Here is a 20,987-nt window from a genome sequence, read left to right on the forward strand (position 1 = left end):
CAAGATCAATTTTCCCATGACATACGGCAGGGAGTGTATATATTTGACAACTTTGGGGCAACAGGAAGAGATGAAGTTCTAGTTAATCGGCAAAAATCATATGTAACCAAACCAAAAAAAAACTACAGCAGGGTGGAGAGCCTGAAAATCCATGACCTTCTAAGAAGGTATGTTCCTGTGAGATAATCTGAAGATAATTACAACTAAGCTACAACTACATATTGCCGATAGTATGAAACCACAAATCTTATCTTATCTCCCAAACTTGGACATGGATTAAAAAATGAACTTAAATTTATGCTGCACCAAAGGAGAGTGAAAGTGTTAAATAATACTGGGGGAGAAAAAAAATGCCTTCTTTTTTTTATTACTACTTAAAATATAATGTGTCCATATCAATATCAAACACTGAGTAAGTATTAAAAAGATACCCATTAAAATCATTTGCTGCTATTACCCATAAAATGTGAAAACTCTTCCTATTTTAGAAGAGTGCTGTTTCTCCCACTTGGCCTGCTCTCTGTCATTGAAAATCTCCTCATCCCTTGTGTGAGGTCTCCAAGACCCAACTTTCCCAGAGACTCCATGCAAAAGCTGTTCTAATCCTCTTTTAAACTCTGAAAATTTGAATCTCCCCTTACTGAACTTACCAGATTGCTTGAGCAGTTTCTGTCTAGATGGTGAAGAGAGTAAAGACAGGAAGCTACTGGTCCTGTCTTAGGTATGGAACTAACTCTCGGGAGGTGACTTTTTCTATTTTAAGTTGCCTCTATCAAGCAACTATGCCATGCTTATAACATCATAACCTATGTCTTTAGAGTACGAGAGAAAAGCACGTTGTGAATGGATTGGTGTACCTGTGGAGAAGGCCATGCCCAGGCAGGTGTTGAAGCCAGTGATGGCCAGAATGTCATCGAAGCTGCCAGCAGCCATGAGTAAGGTGGGGATGCCTTTCTCGACACCATAGCCTCCTTCCTGCAAAAGGAGCATTGAAGGCACCACGACAGCTGGAGACACAGCACCTAAAACAAAACTAAGCAGGCAGTGCTTTAGGCATTTATGACAGTATCTTACTACTACTGCTGCTGTTATTAAAATTATAGTGACCACTACTCTTTTAGAGATTATACTTTAGAAAACTATAGCCTTTCAGATGGCAGCAAAGAACCAAACCAGAAATATACGCACACATACAAGTTCCACAGAATACTTTGTCAAAGTGTGGCTATGGGTGATCTATATTAGAATTACTTAGGTTGCCTAAAAATATATATTTATGAGTGTTATAAAAGACCTATTGGAGTTATGCCCCAGGAATCTTTTTTTAAAAAAGAAAAACAAAAAATCATTCATGGTATGAGGTCTGAAAAACACAGACTTTTTGAATTGGAACTCACTAAAATTAGGCATTCTACTAGGACTTTGTATGTAAAATAAAACAATAGATTAGAAGGAGAAGGGATACTCATCATGGGAGCAGTAGAAACAGTAGAAAAGCATTTTAGAGAGCGTACTGCATGCCAAACTCTATTTTAAGCATTTTATATATATTAACCAAATTAATTCTCACAATAACTCCATGAAATACTTACAATAATTATCTTCATTTTTGCAAATGGGTAAATTGAGGCACAAAGAGATTAAATAACTTGCCAAAGAAGTTATTTGCGTAATGCAAAGTCACAGGGCTGGGATTTGAATCCAAGCCATGTAGCTCCAGGGTCGTAACCCTTAGAAGTAAGAATTTACTTCTTGTCTACTCACTAACACTACATTACTAAGTACTTGCATATTTATTTACTTCTCATGGCTCTTAACCACATAATCAAAACAGTCTGGTGACGGAAGAAGGAGGAAAACAGTGCTGAGTGTTGATCACTGTTACCGTATCTTTTATTCTTTGTACAGACTCTCAGATGAGACCTGGCACGTCTCTCACTAACAAGGAATCACACAGAGGTAAAAGATCATGATTTCTTCAGTAGTTTATTATAATCACTGCAAAAGTTAGACATCTTTGCTCTCTGCATGTGTGCTCAGTTGTGTCTGACTCTTTGAGACTCCAAGGACTGTACTGCTAGGCTCCTCTGTCCAGAGAATTTTCCAGGCAAGAATACTGGAGTGGGTTGCTGAATGTCCTTCTCCAGGGAATCTTCCCAATCCAGGGATCAAACCCACATCTTCTGCATCGACAGGTGGATTCTTCACCACTTGCACCACTTGGGAAGCCCATAAAGTTAGACACACACTATTATTACATATACTATACTTTGGAGCTAATATTTAGATTATGCTAGAACATCAGCTGAAGAATTGATGCTTTTGAACTGTGCTGTCGGAGGAGACTCTTGAGAGTCCCTTGGACTGCAAGGAGATCCAACCAGTCCATCCTAAAGGAGATCAGTCCTGGGTGTTCATTGGAAGGACCGATGCTGAAGCTGAAACTCTAATACTTTGGCCACCTGATGCGAAGAGCTGACTCATTTGAAAAGACCCTGATGCTGGGAAAGATTGAAGGCAGGAGGAGAAGGGGATGACAGAGGATGAGATGGTTGACTGGCATCACTGACTCAATGGACTTAAGTCTGAGTAAACTCTGGGAGCTGGCAATGGACAGGGAGGCCTGGTGAGCTGCAGTCCATGGGGTCACAAAGAGTCGGACACAACTGAGTGACTGAACTGAATTGAACTGAAGAACATCAGTGATGTATTTTCTGATGTCCTCAAGAAAATGCTACTATGTATTCTCCTGTAAGGAATCAGTGAAAGCACTAAAATGTCTGTGCATATTTTTCATACAACAAAGAAAAATCATGAATTACCCCAGCATGAATCCCCATTGCCATGGTAAACCCATGAGGAAGTAGGCCAGGACAGCAGATGCACACGCCTCCACGAGACAAGGACCCAAGGATAACCTTACACAAACACCCTTCAACTTCTTCAGGGCCTGAAATATAAACACAGACATACTAAAACAATTCTCTAAAGACCCGCAGAGATTATGACCTTAATTGCTTTTGCAATTAATGTGTACTCAGATCATCACACATTTTCTGGGAATGTCCCACTTAGAACATCCTGTGTTCTAAGTGTTTAGAGAAAGCTTATCTATTCCTCATAGCAGCCCTATGATACAGGTAATATCATTATGCCCATTTTGTAGATGTCCTCATGTAAAAAGGCACACGTTAAAGTGCTTTGCCTCAGATCACAACATCAGTGAGTTGTGCATCTAGGTTTGCACCCAAGCAGGCCACTTCCAGTGTCTGTGTTCATAATCCACACAGTAGCTGATTTGATCTTCTCGGGTTTAGCTTTATTTATAATCTGTGGTCCCCAAATGAGGCTTGGATGAAAACCTTTATCCCCCAAAATATTCATTCCCACAGTCAAAACATACATGTAAAAAGCATTAATAAAACCCATATTTGAGACTCATTCTATATACAAGGCAATTTCCTGAGCCAGTACTCAGCCCTAAAAACTTGTATGGGGCTTTGCCCACCAAAAATGACATCTCCTCTCTCACAAGCACCATTTATAACTACAGCCAATATCTCTGTCAGAGAAATGGAGGATCATTATTCTTGGTGTTGTTGCCACACAGTAACTCCACTTTTCTCCAAGAAAGAATAGGCAACATCTTCTGGGGCCGTTCTGCATGGATTCTCTTCTCGTCCTGAGAATGTCACGCAGCATCCACCCCTATTCCCAAAGCTCAGTGATTCTAAATACTGGCAGAAGTGAAGGAACAAAATTCTAGTCAATAATTAGAAATCTGTACTTCATACATTTGAATCAAGCCCAAGACCAGCGCGGACCAATATGACAGACAGGGCTATGCTTCTCAAAGCAGAGGACCACTTGTGCTTGATCTGTACGTTATCACTGATGACAGGGATGTTTCTGATGAGGAAGCCAGCAAGCAGCATGCCTATAATGGAGAAGTCAACAATTTAGTTTTCAAACAAAGGCAGTAAGTTTTGGCATTTTAGCTATTAAAGAGACAACCCTATAATCCTAGGTAGGTAATGTCAAGACTTTCTTTTTTGCTTATTCGTTAGGTGAAATTAGGTTAAACTTTTAATTTAAAAAGTTAATATAATCAATTAGAGGAGCTAATGTAAGGTTTTAATATGCAGATAAAAACAACTAATTAGAATAATTAATAATTCCTAAACCGAACCTGAAAGGGAGAAACAGGATGCAATATTTGGATAGAAAATGTGATCAAATTTTAAATGTAAAAAAAAAAAAAAAAATTTTAAATGTAAAAAATTTTAATACAATGTCCAGTTTAGTCATCTTTGTGTGTAAAGAGCAAATAGCTTCTGAAATTATTGGCTATGTCAGATTACCAGAAATATCAATAAATACCTATATGGATTCTATTTTACCTTCACATAAGATAATTCAATTAAAAACACACAATCTGCTCTGCAAAGGCTTAGAGTGAGTTTTGAAGAAATATGACATGCTCTGTCATGTCAGGTGATAACTCTTTTTTCACTTAGCCATTCAACATTCACCAAATGCCTTCAGTGTTTCAGATACTATAATAGGCATTAGAGATATAATAATGAACAAAAACTGGGTACTACACCTCAACAAGCTTTCAGCCTCTAGGGGAGCGAGACAAAGTGACAACTGAATTTTACAGAAGCATGAGGAGGCACTGTATGAGCTGAGATGGAAGGGGTGAGTCAGAAGGGTCCCAGAAAGATGAAGAGGGGTGAAGAGACTGAGGAGTTGAAAAGTCTCTGAAAGAGAAAGCAGTTTCTTCCCAGGTATGAAAAAGAAGTGTGACATTTGGGGAAGGGCAGGCAGCTGAGTGTGACTGAGTAGTGTGTGAGGGAATCCTGCCCTCAGTGATAACACCACATGTCATACAAAGGGAAACACTTCTCCAGCAGATCCTGTGAGGCTTCTAGCCTCTGTTCTCCAGCACTGCCCTCATCTCAGCATGCCCTTATAAGCACCACCTGTTAAATGACTGGACACATTTACGGGTGTTGGGATGTTTTGAATATAAGCTATGAGAACAGAAAAGAATCACCAGTGGACTTTTTTGTGACTTGCTCCAGAGGCAGACAGGTAAAGAAGTACCCCTCCCAGGCATATTTCATTACTGACATTTCATCTGGAAGAAGGTCTCTAAGTTCTGAATTCTGCAGTCACGGTCTTTCTAGAATTTGTGAAAGTAATAACTGGCCCACAGTAACTACTTTTAAAAGAATAATTATAAGAATAATACATGCCTATGGTAAAATTTAAAATTACTGACAAGGATAAAGTGACAAGTATATGCCCCACCTCAATTGCAACTTTTGATCTTCATTCCTCAAAGGTTTGTTTCCACAGTTAAGGATTTTCTGTCCACTTTCAGAAAGTTTCAATACCTATTTAAGCATGCCTGTGTGTGTGTGTATGTGTGTGTGTGTGTGCATGCACTGGACACAAATAAAAGCACATTTATATACCACTGTATAATTTCTTCCTCATTTAACAATATATCCTGGACATATTTCCACTGAGGTGTGTGTGTTTGCCTTATTTTTTAATAGTTGCAAAAGAATCCCATTGGAAGTACCATAATTTTGGGACCAATTAATGAACTTAAAAGATTTTTCATTACAAACATTGCCGAAATGAGCACAGTTCAGACATCAAGTGTTTATTAAGGGCCAAACCTTTATGATACCCTGATAATACAGATATGAGCTAGACCAACATGGTCCTTGTCCACATGGAGCTTACATATTTGTAGGCTTGTATAAGTATATCCACAGGATAATTTCTAGCAGTGGAAATATTAAGCCCTAGGGTACAGGCATATTTCATATTTATGGATGCTGATGAATTATCAAGTCCAAAATATTGCACTAACCATAGATGTTATTAGTATGCCAGTCGTTCCTCACTGAAACTTAAAATGTGGCTCTAAATCAGCCATAAATTATTATAGCGTGTAGCTACCTGAAATCAAAAAGAACAATAATCTAATATGTTATGAGGCTTTCTTGGAGTTTTTTTATTTTATTTTATTTTATTTTAATTTTTTTCCCTTTATTTATTTATTTTTTCAGTGGGTTTTGTCATACATTGATATGAATCAGCCATAGATTTACATGTATTCCCCATTTCTTGGAGTTTTAAGGTAGAAGGGAGCATTTTTTGTTCCCCGAATCAAAGTGACAATTTCCCTGGGACTCAGTTTCCTTTGCCAGTGGCCGGGTTGCTGGGGCCACCTGACAGGGACTTGGCTGGTGTCTTCTTCTTGCCTTTAAGCCCACGTGGGCCACTCCCTTGGTTGGGGAAGAAAGAACACCTTCTTTGATGGAGGACTGTTATTCTTTTTTTCTTAATTTGCATTATGGAAATTTTTTTTTCAATAATAATTTGCTTCCAAAAAGCTTGGAGGTAGATGAAATAAGATTGGCCATGAATTGATAACTCTTGCATATTTAAAAATATTTCCATTTAAGAATAAAAAAGAATAATACTCCTCTATTAAGAAAGGTGTTCTTTCCTCCACAACCAATGGAGAGGCCCAAGTGGGCTTACAGGCAAGAAGAAGAACATTCAAATAAAAATCACCAGTTCAGACCACTGGCAAAGGAAAGTGGTCCATGAAACTGCCTTCACGTTCATTTTGGAAACAAAAAATGCACCTTCATCCTCCATTGCCAGCCATTATTTCTTCTTCTTTAAGTCTTTAAAAAAATATTTATTTATGTATTTATTTTGGTCATGCTAGGTATGAGTTGCAGCACACAGGATCTTTAGTTGCAGTGTGTTGGATCTAGTTCCCTGACTAGGGATTGAACCTGAGCCCCTGAATTGGGAACGTGGAGTCTTAGACACTGGACCACCAGGGGAAGTCCCTCTAGCAATTATTTCAATGAGTTTTTGAAAATATAGAACAGGCAATTATCACACACATTCTGTCGTAACAAGCCTTTATGAATTCAGATAATGTTCCAGTTTCAGATCCCGGCCCTATTACAATAGTGATTTGAGTGGCACTTAGTGGTAAAGAATCCACCTGGGAGGCAGAATACGCAGGAGATGTTGGTTAGATCCCTGGGCCGGGAAGATCCCCTGGAGGAGGAAATGGCAAGCCATTCCAGTATTCTTGCCTGGAGAATCCCATGGACAGAGGAGCCTTTGCGGGTAACAGTTTATAGAATTGCAGGGTTGGACATGACTGAATTGACTGAGCAAACACTACTACAATAAGAACTGGTAAACTTTCTTCTGTCACAAGTATTAACACTGCAAAAAGGGATGGTAAGATACATCAGATATGTGACCTTCGAGAATACTTTCAGTTACCCCCGGAGATTTCATGTGATCTCAAGGCCCAAGGATGTACCACTTGGGTACCTGGTATATTCTGTTGTAACAACAGGCATAGAATGGGGAAAAAAGATGAAGTAAAGCACTTTTTCATGGATTCTGGAACAGCAGTCTCAACTTAGGTTGCATATTAGAATCACTTGGGGAGCTTTTAAAAATTCTGATGCCCAGGGCATATAGCACATCAACTAATTCAGAATCTCTGGGCACCAGCTTTTAAAAAAACTTCCTGAAATGATTCCTATGTGCAACCAGGTTTAAAAACTTATGATTATTAGACTATTTGAAAACTTAAGATAATTTATTGGGCTTCCCTGGTGGCTCAGATGGTAAAGAATCCGCTTGCAAGGCAGGAGACCTAGGTTTGATCCCTGGGTCAGCAAGATCCCCTGGAGGAGGAAATGGCAACCCACTCCAAAATTCTTGCCTGGAGAATTCCATGGACAGAGGATCCTGGCTGGCTACAGTCCACGGGGTCACAAAAGAGTCGGACACAACTGAAGCAACTAACTCTCTCTCTCTAAAACAACTTATTAGAAATGCAAAATCTCAGGTTCCATCCTCAGATCTACTTAATTAGAAGCTGCATTGTAACAAAGTCCCAAGGTCATTTCTCTGTGATAAAGTTTGAAAAACATTGATTTAGATATATGAGTCAGCAAACACTTTCTGCTAAGGGGCAGATCAGATAAGAAACATCTTAGATTTTGTGGGCCACAGGGTCTCTTTCACAACTTCACAACTTTGCACTGTGATGTGAAAACAGCCACAGACATATGCAGAGGAATGAGCATGGGTGCATTCCAATAATATCTTATTTACAAAAGAGATGGATTGCCAACCTTTTATCATAGCATACAGGCATATCCAGGGCTTCTCTCATAGCTCGGTTGGTAAAGAATCCGCCTGCAATGCAGGAGACCCCAGTTTGATTCCTGGGCCGGGAAGATCCCCTGGAGAAGGGATAGGCTACCCACTCTAGTTTTCCTGGACTTCCCTTGTGGCTCAGCTGGCAAAGAATCCACCGGCAATGTGGGAGATCTGGGTTTGATCCCTGGGTTGGGAAGATCCCCTGGAGAAGGAAAAGGCTACCTACTCCATCCAGTATTCTGGCCTGGAGAATTCATGGACTATATAGTCCATGGGGTTGCAAAGAGTCGGGCATGACTGAGCGACTTTCACTTTCACTTCACAGGCATATCTAGAAACAGCTCATTTTAACAACAATGCCATTAATAAACTTCAGAGAACAAAAAGCACTCATGATAAATAATATTAATTAAGCAAAAAAACAAAAGCAAAAACTCTGTAGTTTTACTTAAAATTGAAAAATATATTAAGAAATAGTGCATGATAACTCCAGCTTCCCTGGTGGCTCAGTGGTAAAGAATCTGCCTGCTGGTGAAGGAGACATGCTGGGAAGATCCCACCTGCCTCAGAGCAGCTAAGCCTGGGTGCCACAATTACTGAGCCTGTGTTCTAGAGCCCAGGACCCGCAACTCAACTACTGATGTCTGGGTGCCCTAGAGCCCATGCTTCGCAACATAAGATGCCACCACAACGACAAGCCCAGGCACCACAACCCTGCTTGTTGCAACTAGAGAAAAGCCTGAGCAGCGACGAAGGCCCAGCACAGCCAAAAATAAAATAAAGAATAAATAAAAATTTTAAAAGATGTAAATAACTCTAGTTCTTTTTATATTTAGCTTCAACTGCTGACCACAGAGGGGCTTCCCAGGTGGCACTAGTGGTAAAGAATCTACCTGTAATGTAGGAGATGCAAGAGATATGGGTTTGATCCCTGGGTCAGGAAGATCCCCTGGAGGAGGAAATGGTAACCTGCTCCAGTATTCTTGCCTGGGAAATCCCATGGACAAAGGAGCCTGGTGGGCTACAGTCCATGGGGTCACAAACTGTCAGACATGACTAAAGTGCTGCCGCTGACCACAAATTCAAAAGCAAATATATTCATTGTCCTCGCTAACATAAGATAACAGAAAACAATTTAACTCAGGAAATGTGTGCAAATACATCTGTATGTGTAAAAGGTATGCAATTTTAAAATAAAAGTGATTTATGTATGTTAGAAAAGGACACAAAATCTCTTTTGTGGTAGAATGAAAGTAGTAAACTAAAATTTTATAACATAGAATTTTTAGAAGAAACATTAAAGACACAATGTCCAGTGTTAAGACTAATTTTCATGTGTATCATGTTTGGAAAGTTGGGACACCCAATAATATGCTGGTAAATGCTTAATAAATAGGTCTCCAAAGACATGTGTATATTTATATGTATATATTTACATATTTGTTATAAATTTTACTGATATACAGGATGTGTAGAATATAGTTTATAAATATACAGCAATCATCACTGTGTCTGACTCTTTGTGACCCCATGGACTGTGGCCCACCAGGCTCCTCTGTCCACGGAATTCTCCAGGCAAGAATACTGGAGTGGGTTGCTCTGCCCTTCTCCAAGGGATCTTCCCAACCCAGGGATTGAACCCAGGTCTCTTGCACTTCAGGCAGATTCTTTACCAATTGAGCTACCCGGGAAACCCCAAATTCTATGTAGCCAATTGATTTTCACAGAATGCTCTAATTATTTTTCATTATTGAACTCCATATTCATAACCAACTATGGTTGCAGTTCAACCATGAATTGACAAAAATCACATTACAAATAAATGCTGATTTGGCAAAGAAGTCACTTATATCACTTATGAGTGAGTATAGTGTCATCAGGAATATTGGTTGATAGTTTTGTTTATGTTAATGAATAAGATGAAAATGAAACAATGAAAATGCATGTTGGAACATCACTCATTTATCAATGATGTGAATGATTAATAATATATTAAGTCCTAATTTCTAGCACTTGCTGATTTCTGTTGTACAGATACTTCCACCATGGCTGATGTTAAGCTACCAACAGAGTGTCAAAGAATGTGGATTTAGGAAGACAGTGACAGGCACACCATTATATATTATTTCCATAATCTCAAGAGCATAGATAAGAGGAATATTTAGTAAAATAATTAGGAAATGATCTGTTTTGAGTATTTATTGCTCTTGTTTTTATTGTAAGTTATTTCATTTTTATATATATTTTATATATTTATATATATATTTTATATATTTAATATATTTTATATATTACATATAACTTAATTTTTTAAAATTGCTGTTTAGGGAATTCCCTGGCAATCCAGTGGTTAAGGACTCAGCGTTTTCACTTCTGGGGTCTGGTTCAATCTCTGGTTGGAAAATTAAGATTCCACAAATGGCATGGCCAAAAAATAAACAAATAAATCAATAAAAATCTATTTTAAAATCTACTTAACAACCTGCTCACTGATCTTAAAATTTAACAACTGGCTTTTGTTTTGGTTCTAGTACAGCAAATACAAAAATATTTTATATCTATCTCCCAGAGCTTTCCAAGCTACTGTTTTTAAAATATGATTTACTCTGAAGAAAACAGGACGTGTTTAGCACTTACCCAGAAGAGGAGGCAGTGGAGGTAACGTAGGTAACTTAATGAGTCGGAAAAGTTTACCTCCAATGATGGCACAATAGAACAGCATTATAATTCCAAACAAGTTTCCTCCAGGAAGACATTCAGTGCCGGTAATTGACCAAACCACCGCCCATAGAAGAACCACCATGGTAACTGAAATAAACCAGGAAAACTAGTTTCTACCAATGAGTTGTCATCTCCAGGTTTTAATATAATCCAATCATAAGAAAATGAATACATAATACAAATGTTTATAACCACATGTAAGTTTTAAAGAACATCAGTAAAATAAACAACGGGGCAATTATCAACTGTCTTAAAAAGCAGGATATTACCAGTGACTCTGAATCTACCTATGCACCCTTCTTAATCCTATCGCCCACTTCCTTTCACACTGTAAGAAGAAACTACTATTTTGGATTTTTTACAGTTCCCTTATTTTTTCTTGTAATTTTACCATCAATATTCACTAGTAATAAAAAAAGAGAAACAGTTGCTATCTTGATCCTCTTCACGGAACATGAGAACACCCGAACAATCATACTCCAGTATTTTAGTATTCTAGTTCTGCTTTGAATTAAACTTTATTGTTTAATTATTGCTTCTTTTCTATAGTCAATGTCTGTTTAGAATTACCCACATGCTTACCTTTTTTTGATCATCATTCATTATGGCATCTCAAACCTTTCATCTGGACAATTACTTTGCTGCCTGAAGTATTTCCTTTTGGAGAGGCATGTCTATTAGAAAGTGAGATATGTTTCCCTGTTTGAAAACACTGTGTTCTACAAAATTGAACTTTGAAAACAGAAAGGCTCACAGGAAAAAGAGTAGGGCAGACCATTCACAACTCAAAGCTTGTGACCAAAGCACTAACAAAAACAACAATCCTAATAAAAGTGCCAGCACAGTTATATCTCCACTAATATTTGTATCCCCCGTAGTCAACCTCTTCGTTGCAGACTTAGACCCTGGAACCAGGGAATTTCTGGGCTGTTCAGAGGTTAGGCCTTGGCACTTCCACTGCAGTGTCCCGGGTTTGATCCCTAGTTGGTGAACTAAAATTCCACAAGCTGTGTGGCTTGGCCAAAGCAAAAAAAAAAACCCCCAAAACCCGACAACTGAAACCCTGGAATCACAGTATTTCAAGATGTAGAATCTTGAAAGCATTTGCTCTAGATAGAGAGCAGTTCCACCAAAATCTGACCCAGACTGTAGTCTTTTCCATTAATCAAATGGTTTGTTGTTAATTTTTTTAACTGGGGTAAGTGTTGGCAAATTCTTCATCGACGTGTGGTCTCATTAGATACCTTAACATCGTGGCAAGTTTAAGTGTTTGAGTCCCTAAGAGGACAGCCAACTGCCTGAAAAGAAGGAACTTACACAGGATGTTCAGCTTTTTAAAATGTTTTATCTTTAAAGTTAGTAAAGCTTTATAATTGTAATACCTGATCTTTCACTTCATACTTAATCTGCCATTGCTCGATCATGTTAAATACTAATATGCCAGGAAAAATTATATACAAGAATGCAAACTCCATATTACAGCAACACAATTACCTATTTGCCATTGTATATAAACTAATTCAGAGATCAAATTGCCAACATCCATTGGGTCACTGAGAAAGCAAGAGAGTTCCAGAAAAACATCTACTGCTTTATTGACTATGCCAAAGCCTTTAACTGTGTGGATCACAACAAACTCTGGAAAATTCTTAAAGAGATGGGAATACCAGACCAACTTATCTGCCTCCTGAGAAATGTATATGCAGGTCAAGAAGCAACAGTTAGAACTGGACATGGAACAGGAGACTGGTTTCAAATCGGGAAAGGAGTATGTCAAGGCTATATATTGCCACCCTGCTTATTTAACTTATATGCAGAGTACATCATGAGAAATGCTGGAATGGATGAAGCATAAGCTGGAATCAAGATTGCCAGGAGAAATATCAATAACCTCAGATATGCAGATGATACCATCCTTATGTCAGAAAGTGAAGAACTAAAGAGCCTCTTGATGAAAGTGAAAGTGAAAGAGGAGAGTGAAAAAGTTAGGTTAAAACTCAATATTCAGAAAACTAAGACCATGGCATCTGGTCCCATCACTTCTGGCAAACAGAGGAGGAAACAATGGGAACAGTGACAGACTTACTTTTTTGGGCTCCAAAATCACTGCAGATGGCGACTGCAGTCATGAAATTAAGATGCTTGCTCCTTGGGAGAAAACTTACGACCAATCTAGACAGCATATTAAAAAGCAGAGACATTACCAACAAAGGTCTGACTAGTCAAAGCTATGGTTTTTCCAGTAGTCATGTAAGAGTTGGACTGTAAAGAAAGCCAAGTGCCGAAGAATTGATGCTTTTGAACTGTGGTGTTGGAGAAGGCTCTTGAGAGTCCCTTGGACTGCAAGGAGATCCAACCAGTCCATCCTAAAGGAAGTTGGTCCTGAATATTCATTGGAAGGACTGATGCTGAAGCTGAAACTCTAATACTTTGGCCACCTGATGCGAAGAACCGACTCACTGGAAAAGAGCCTGATGCTGGGAAAGATTGAAGGCAGGAGAAGGGGACGGCAGAGAATGAGATGGTTGGAAGGCATCATTGACTCTGTGGACATGAGTTTGAGTAAGCTCCCGGAGTTGGTGATGGAGAGGGAAGCCTGGCGTGCTGCAGTCCATGGGGTCACAAAGAGTCAGACACAACTGAGCAACTTAACTGACTGAACTAATAAACTAATTCATGTAGCAGAGCATGCTCTATTTCTTATGAAGATGTGTTGATAGCAAATTTTTAGTTTTATTTATCTGGAATTATCTTTATTCTCATTCTTAGGAGATAGCTTTTCCAGGTATACGATTCTAAGTCGAGAGTCACTTTCAGTCCCTTGAAAATATTACTCTTTGGTTTTCTGTCTTTCATTATTTTTTTTAAGCCTAATTTTATCTCTTTTAGGGAATTCTTTTTCTTTGGTTGTTTTTAAGATCTTTCTTTTCCTTTGATTTTCTGCAATTTCAGTATACATTAAGGAATGGCTTCCTTTTGGTTTGCTTAGGATTTATCCTTTTTATCAGTTCTGGAAAATTCTGTATTTCAAATATTTTATCTCTCTCATTCCTCCTAGTCTCTGTTTCTGGAACTATGACTAAATGTTTATACCCGCTTCACATTACTAACCCTAGTTTCACATTTCCCATCTTTGTGTTTTGCACTGTAGAGATCTATTTGCTAGTTAACCAATTTGCTTTTCACTTACTCTGCTGTCTAATCCATTTACTGTTTTAACTTTTAATTATTTTTCATTTCTAGAATTTTAATTTGGTTCTTAGTAAAATCTGTTCATTTTTACAGAGTTATATGTTTTATACTCATATTTGCTATTTCTTCTTTAACTCCTTTGTAGATATCAGAAATATTTTATATTCTATTTTCTGATAATGAAAAAGTTTGAAATGTTTCCTTGTGCATTTGTTTGTGATTTTGTTGTTGTTGTTTGTTTGTTTTCTTGCAACAATGAACTCATCCTTGGAACTTTATCTTTGGGAATTGTTGGAGCCTTAGGTTAAATGAGTTTTCCCAGATAGGATCTGTATTTGCTTCAACCATTAGACACTACAATCTGGGACCACTTTTACATATATTTTCAGCTTGAGGTTCTTGTCGGTGAATTTGGAGCACAAATCAGAATGAAGTTACCCATTTTTAGGGGAGACTCTCCCCTCCCCCAGCCAGCACTACAGTTTAGACAGACAGGTTTAGTGACTGGGCCCCTATGCAGGGCAGGTTTACCTCATATACACCATCACACTGGTTCCAGTTTTGGGTGAGGGAAAATGACTTCTCCTATGATACTCTTCCCAACCTGGGCAGGCTCTAGCAAAGCCTCCTGTATCCTCACAGTTCTCAAAATGAATCTCAAGTTCACTGGTGTTTTCCAAAAGCCTCTGGAGTGAAGGCCAGCTAAGTGTTCATCTCTCCTAATTATACTTCGGTTTCGGGGTCTGATGACTTCCTGTTTTCTTGTCAGATAAAAGGTATATTTAAAAAGACTTATTGTTTTTAGATGTTTTCATTGGTATAAATTAGAGGATCGTTCCTTGAGCCTTATCTACACACTGCTAGAGATCAAGTCCAATGTCCCCCTTTTAAAACCCCTACATAATTGTTCCAGGTTTTCTAGGTTTATGATGCTATTACAAGATAACAAATAAGCCTTCAGAATTTCCCAACCAGTTATAGGGACTGAAATTTCTAACAGTTTTGGAAGTATAATGGGAAAGTAGGAATTGCCAGCTACTAAATTTTATTTTATCACAGCAAAAACCCAGTTTTATACTAAATTCTGAAAGGTAGAATTAAGAGTTTTTTTTACTTTGATACTACTTTTTAAAAAAAAAAACCTATAATTTTCCTTTTCCTTTCTTTTTTCTTTCCATTATATTCATAATGAAGTTCTAAATACATAGTAAATGTACATTCCTAAGGTTTCTCTGAATCATGTTTCATTCAGTTAATAATTTACTATCTATACTTTTGAAAAATATTTTCCCATGTAAGATTTACTCCTTTAAGAAGAATACTTTGTGTACTGAATACTTTGTAAGATTTACTCCTTTAAGAAGAATACTTTGTGTATTGAATGCTTTGTGTACTGATTGCTTTTGAATACAAAAGCAATCTTGTCAGCCTTGGGAGCTGTAGTACAAGAACATGAATGAGAGCTGTTTATATATGATGAATCCTCATTTCTCAGGCAGCTTTATAGACAATGATTACAGACTTTTAAACAATTAGTCTCCAAGGGAATTCCTGGGAGATCCAGTGGTAAGGACTGGCGCTTTCACTGCTGTGGCCCGGGTTCAATCCCTGGTCAGGGAACTAAGATCCTGCAAGCCATGCAGCTGAAAAAACAAACAAAAAAAAACCCCACAAAAACAAACAACAACTATCTTCTCCAAACCCTTCATCTTAAAAAAACAAAATCAGTCTCCAAATCACACCATTCATGTATACCCTGCCCGAAGTGCAATCCATGTTTTTTGTACTGTAAGTTTATCTTTGGGACTTGCTGGAGACTTAAATGTTTTAACTAGAAGTGTGCCATAACTTGAACAGAGAAAGTTAAAAAAAAAAATAACAAAAAGGACAGAAAGATTATTACATTATCTACTGCTTTCTCAACTAGTATATATTTTGGAACCTGGTTTTCTCTATAAGTTTTAGATAAACTTTGAGATTTTTTTCCTTAAGGTAGTTTAAAAACTTACCTAATTTCATTGAAAACATACTGGAGCCTGAAGTATCGTATAACATATTATGCTTGGCTTCCACTATCCTAGTTGAGAATGATAAAAATGTTTTTCAGACCTCATAAATGAAGTATAACTATAAAGAAGTGAGTCTGATTTTTCAGTAAACATACTTTGAGATCAACATATTTATTGGGGGAGGCCATATATTTACTCTAATGATACTGTCATCCCTCAAGGAAGTTTTTGAACCTGTCTTTAAATTTGTGTTTATAGACAAATTTCAATCCCCTTCTCCTTTTTCCTACCATATTACACATCCTCCAATATACATATAATATAGATACATATGTACACATTCCCTTTGAACAAAAACAGCATTACTGAATCTGGACATGCATTTATTTACCAAACTGATACAATAATGTATGACTTGCCTCCAAAAACCACATCCATTCCTAAAAGACAAATAGATCCCAACCCTAACAACATTCAAAATAGTGCTGAGATAATACCTACCCCCCAAATTTTAGGAGCAGCAATAAGCTGAATTGGACACTAGGATCTTTACTTAAAAAAATGATGAATTCATTTGGAAGTAAAAACTGAGCTGCTTGCTCAAACATTACTGGCATTACTTAACAGTAATAACTAACATTTACGTAGTGCTTTTCTGTTTGTAAGTGGTTTCTCAATCATTTTTCTCACTGAAAGCCTTACATAACCCTGTGAAATCCCTCAGACACAGAAAAGGTAGATGCGTTTGATCTCTGATCTCTCCCTCTTCCTACTAGCTGTAACAGTGGTGACAAGGCGCTCTTGAAAGCCCTGTGTTGAAGGTGGCGGAGCCTGTCAGCCTAGGACCCTGAAGGGCTATGAAGCAGAGTTACCTACAATTATAAGTGGTTCACCTTGTAGTTTTTATGTGAGAGAGAAGTAAACGTCTTTTTGTCCTTTAAGCCGCATTATTTTGGAATCAATCATTATAACAACCTTATCTTTTACCCTGTTGTTCTGAATTCATCCTTACCATGTACATACCATTTGTTATTACTCTAGCCAGCAAACCATGTGGAGGGCAAGCATGTGTTTGTCTTCGTCTTTGCAAATGATTTGGTTCAGCTGGTGTTTCTTGCACTTTTTCATTGCTATTCAGTAAGTTGCTTCCTTCTGTTGGTTCATTTCCATCTATACCTCTGAGGTTCATAACTGTTTCCTGCTGAGTTTAAAGCAATTAAAAAATTCTTACAACTATGTATTTACTGTACCTTTTTATAGTTACTGAGCCATCACATCACAAATCAAATTTCCATTGCTAGAATCAAGGCTAACACTTTATAGGAGAAACAAACAGCTTCATTACTAGTTAATTGGTGAATGCTTGGAACAAGAACTATGTAAGGAGTACTTACCACTGAGTCAATATTTGCAGCATTATTGAGTCACATAAAATTTCATTATGTTTTTCAATACTGGGTTTAAAAATTAGCCTATTTAAAACACAACTCAAGGCAATAGCTACTAAGTATGTCAGAGTGATTCAGAAAGAGATAATCATCTGTGGTGAAAACAAGTTCATATTCATTCATTTACTTGAATTTTAAGCAATAAAGAAAGAGGGGGAAGAAACCAGCATCATTCTAGAGGTTAGGCTGGGAAGATAAAGCATCTCACAGGCTCTCCATGTAGGGCCAGCTGCGGACTACCTGGGAAAACTGGTCATCACACCTACCAACAGTTTGGGGATTTAAGAATGGAGAGAATTGTTAACTGAGTGACAGAGAAGGAACAGAATACAATTCTGTCAAGGATTTGGAAATATACAGTCGCCACCTTAAGGAAACGGTTGGGATGTTTCACATTTGATCATACCTGTCTTCCTTGATATGAGGAGGCTGTGTGATTCACCTCTGTGGATGGTTCTGAATCTTCGTGTGCAGCTCTTTTATCTTGATTCCTCATGATTTATAATTAAGAATAAGATGATATAGGGAAGAGGAAGAAAATCTGTTTTGAAAGAGTATAGATATAGAATAGCAATGTGAGATTTAAATAAATTATTTAAATAGCAATTTGAGCAATTTAAATGAAGTACTTATTTTTCCCCTTTATGAATGGCTAAAATAGGTTAGACTATTCTTAACTTTCAACTGAATTTTTTTTTATTACAATATATTTTCCTAATTCTTACCTTTTTATCTTTCTTGAAAAAGCCCTTGTTCACCATCATGTTTTTATATGATTTCTTTCCCACCCTGCTTTCTGAGCTGTACTTCAAATAATCCTAGTAATATTTCTGTTATATTCTCCTCTCTAATAGGTCATTTTGAAGCAGAAAAGGGGCAGGTAGCTTTCCAATACTGACATGAGGAAATGAGGCACCAAAGAGAAATCTATGGATTCCATCATATTCAGAGAAACTACAGTCACTCATTCCTGCTTAGTTCTTATTTCAAAATTAAAGTAAAAAAAAAAATACAACACAAGATGGAGCAGCCACAATGTTTTAGACACTAATAAGTGTTAGGACAGTCTCTTGATAGTCACTTGGATAATGCAAATATTACCAAAGCACATCCTTTGTTTTCTATAGACTTACAATACACCCGCCCCCCCAAAAATCACTTATACGAAGTAACTAAAAAAACTGATAGGGCAGACATATAATTGGTTTCATAAACACCCACTTCAGTCTCTTCTCCCTTGGCCTCCCCTGCTATATAGGCTGAAAAGCCAAATATTCCAATTCCTATCTACTTCTGCAGCTAGAGGTGCCCATGTGTCATACTTCCATGTAATGAGATATCAGTGGGTGTCCCTGAGGAGGAATTTCATTCCCAAACAAATGAAAAGGCCTTTCGAGGATGATACTGTTTACTCTTTGCCCTCTCATATTTCTTTCTCCTTCTCAGAATGTCGATATACTACTTGGAGGGCCAACAGCCATCGTTCAACCATGAGAATAGAAATTCCTATACCCAGGATAGTAGACAAGTAAGGAGGAGCTGGTTCCTTGATGACATCATGAGTTGTTGCATCAGTCTTGGACTGCCAAGCTTTGGAGTAATTGTATAAATCACTATCAGTCAAATTTTTTTTTTCTATTAACAAAACTTATTCCTAATGCAACAAGTATGATGAGTATTATAATAGAGGTACAAACTATAAGTCTGACAGAACCAAAGAGAAAATTATGTGAGAGAAGGGAAAATCTAAGTCAATATACACGGAAGTGTCTAATATGTGGTAGACATTCATGACCAAGGATTAATCAAGACCCCTGCCTCAAGGAGTCATTCTCTGTTTAACAAAATGCAAGATGTTTGCATTTAAAATTTCAAAGAAAATTATATTCTTTCCACCATCACAACCATCACCACCATTTTTCTTCCTCACAAAACACAATGTTGGCCACAATGGCATCTCAAAAAGCTTCAGTCTGATTTTTTATTATATATTATATAATGCTTCCCTGCTGCTCAGTGGTAAAGAATCTGCCTGTAATGCAGGAGACACATACAGGAGACGAGGGTTCAATCCCTGGGTCAGGGAGATCCCCTGGAAGAGGAAATGGCAACCCATTTCAGTATTCTTGCCAGGAGAATCCCATGGACAGAGGAGCCTGGCAGGCTACAGTCCACGGGGTTCCAAAAGGGCAGGACATGACTTAGCATCTAAACAACAACATAAACTATATATAATAAATTATATTTATATAATAAATACACATATATAAAAGATATATTATATATGTATATATAGTTTTTAAAATTTAAATACTTTAAAATTTAGATTCATAATGAGAAAGAATGGCATTTTGACAGGAAAATGTGAGTTCAGAGAACCCTTGTCTTACAGGCACAGAGGCATAAATGCCAGTGGAATGTAAGGGAAAACTCTTGAAGCATGTGGTGGGAGGCTGTGAGTAACGGGGAGATGAGGTTGGAGAGTTAGGACTCTGTATCCTGAACCAGGGTACTTGGCCTCACCTTCTGTTGAGAATGACCCCCTAATATAGTAAGTGATGAGGTCTACTGGCTCTGGATTTGGACAAACCTGGGTCTGAAGTCCAGCTCCCTCATATATCAAATTTCTTAGCCTCTTTGTAAGGACTTCCCTATCGAAAAAATGGAGACAAGAGTAGTTCCAACCATGCACATGGTAGGCATTCAACAGTATTGGTTATTATCCACTCATACTCTTCCTTCCTAATTATCATAAATCTCTAAGATTCTTTTTGCTTTTTCTATTAAAGCAGAACAAAGTCTCCCCAATCTTGAAGAACTGACAACATAATCCCATTGACTTTCTTTGATCATGCTTTTAACGTCTTTCTTTCAAGGCCAACTTCTTGGTTAGGGGGTGTAACACTCACTACTGCTATTTCTTCACCTTTCTCATGAGTAGAACTCCATAACAACTCCTGAGCAGTGATATAAATGCTATAAAATGTGGGGATAAATATCTTTTCCACAGGGGATATTCACAGTTTTGGCCAGCCACACATGTTTCTCCATTGTTTTTGGTAAGAGCACACTAATTTTCTCTTGTGGAATCCACGCCTCCGCTATTCCCTCTCTGCATGGTTCATGTGAGACTGTTATGCTACCCTTCCCAATCCCCATGCTCCCCCAGTGCTCCAGAAATGGGGACAGCCTTGGCCAATGAGGGAACCTCTTCCCTGGTGACTTTGACAGGTTCAGGCATGAACATGTGACCCATACCTGGCAAATGAGAGTCAGATTTAGGGTATTTAGTGGAGCCACTAAGAAAGAGCTTTCTTTCTGTTGGGGATGCCAAGCCCAGGCTCGCTGATGACAATCCTTGGTACAAGAAAAGCCTTGAAAGTAT

At 37.9% G+C, this 20,987-nt stretch overlaps 1 protein-coding gene across 3 annotated transcripts in view; it reads right to left on the reverse strand.

Moving 5' to 3' along the window:
* SLC9B2 (solute carrier family 9 member B2) overlaps window positions 1-20,987 on the reverse strand; it is a 58,612-nt gene that overhangs the window by 25,899 nt on the left and 11,726 nt on the right. For 2 of the 3 annotated variants that reach the window (XM_043438193.1, XM_043438195.1), the window contains exons 2-7: window positions 18,009-18,143; window positions 17,178-17,355; window positions 10,870-11,040; window positions 3,795-3,937; window positions 2,823-2,950; window positions 858-1,033 (exon numbers count right to left, since the gene is read on the reverse strand). In XM_043438193.1, the coding sequence (XP_043294128.1) occupies window positions 858-1,033; window positions 2,823-2,950; window positions 3,795-3,937; window positions 10,870-11,040; window positions 17,178-17,355; window positions 18,009-18,098 (886 nt within the window). In that variant the 5' untranslated portion in view covers window positions 18,099-18,143. The remainder of the gene's footprint in view (window positions 1-857; window positions 1,034-2,822; window positions 2,951-3,794; window positions 3,938-10,869; window positions 11,041-17,177; window positions 17,356-18,008; window positions 18,144-20,987) is intronic. The other variant, XM_043438194.1, reaches the window with a different exon arrangement.

The sequence above is a fragment of the Cervus canadensis genome, chromosome 19 (assembly GCF_019320065.1).
Source record: "Cervus canadensis isolate Bull #8, Minnesota chromosome 19, ASM1932006v1, whole genome shotgun sequence".
NCBI classification, from domain to species: Eukaryota; Metazoa; Chordata; class Mammalia; order Artiodactyla; family Cervidae; genus Cervus; species Cervus canadensis.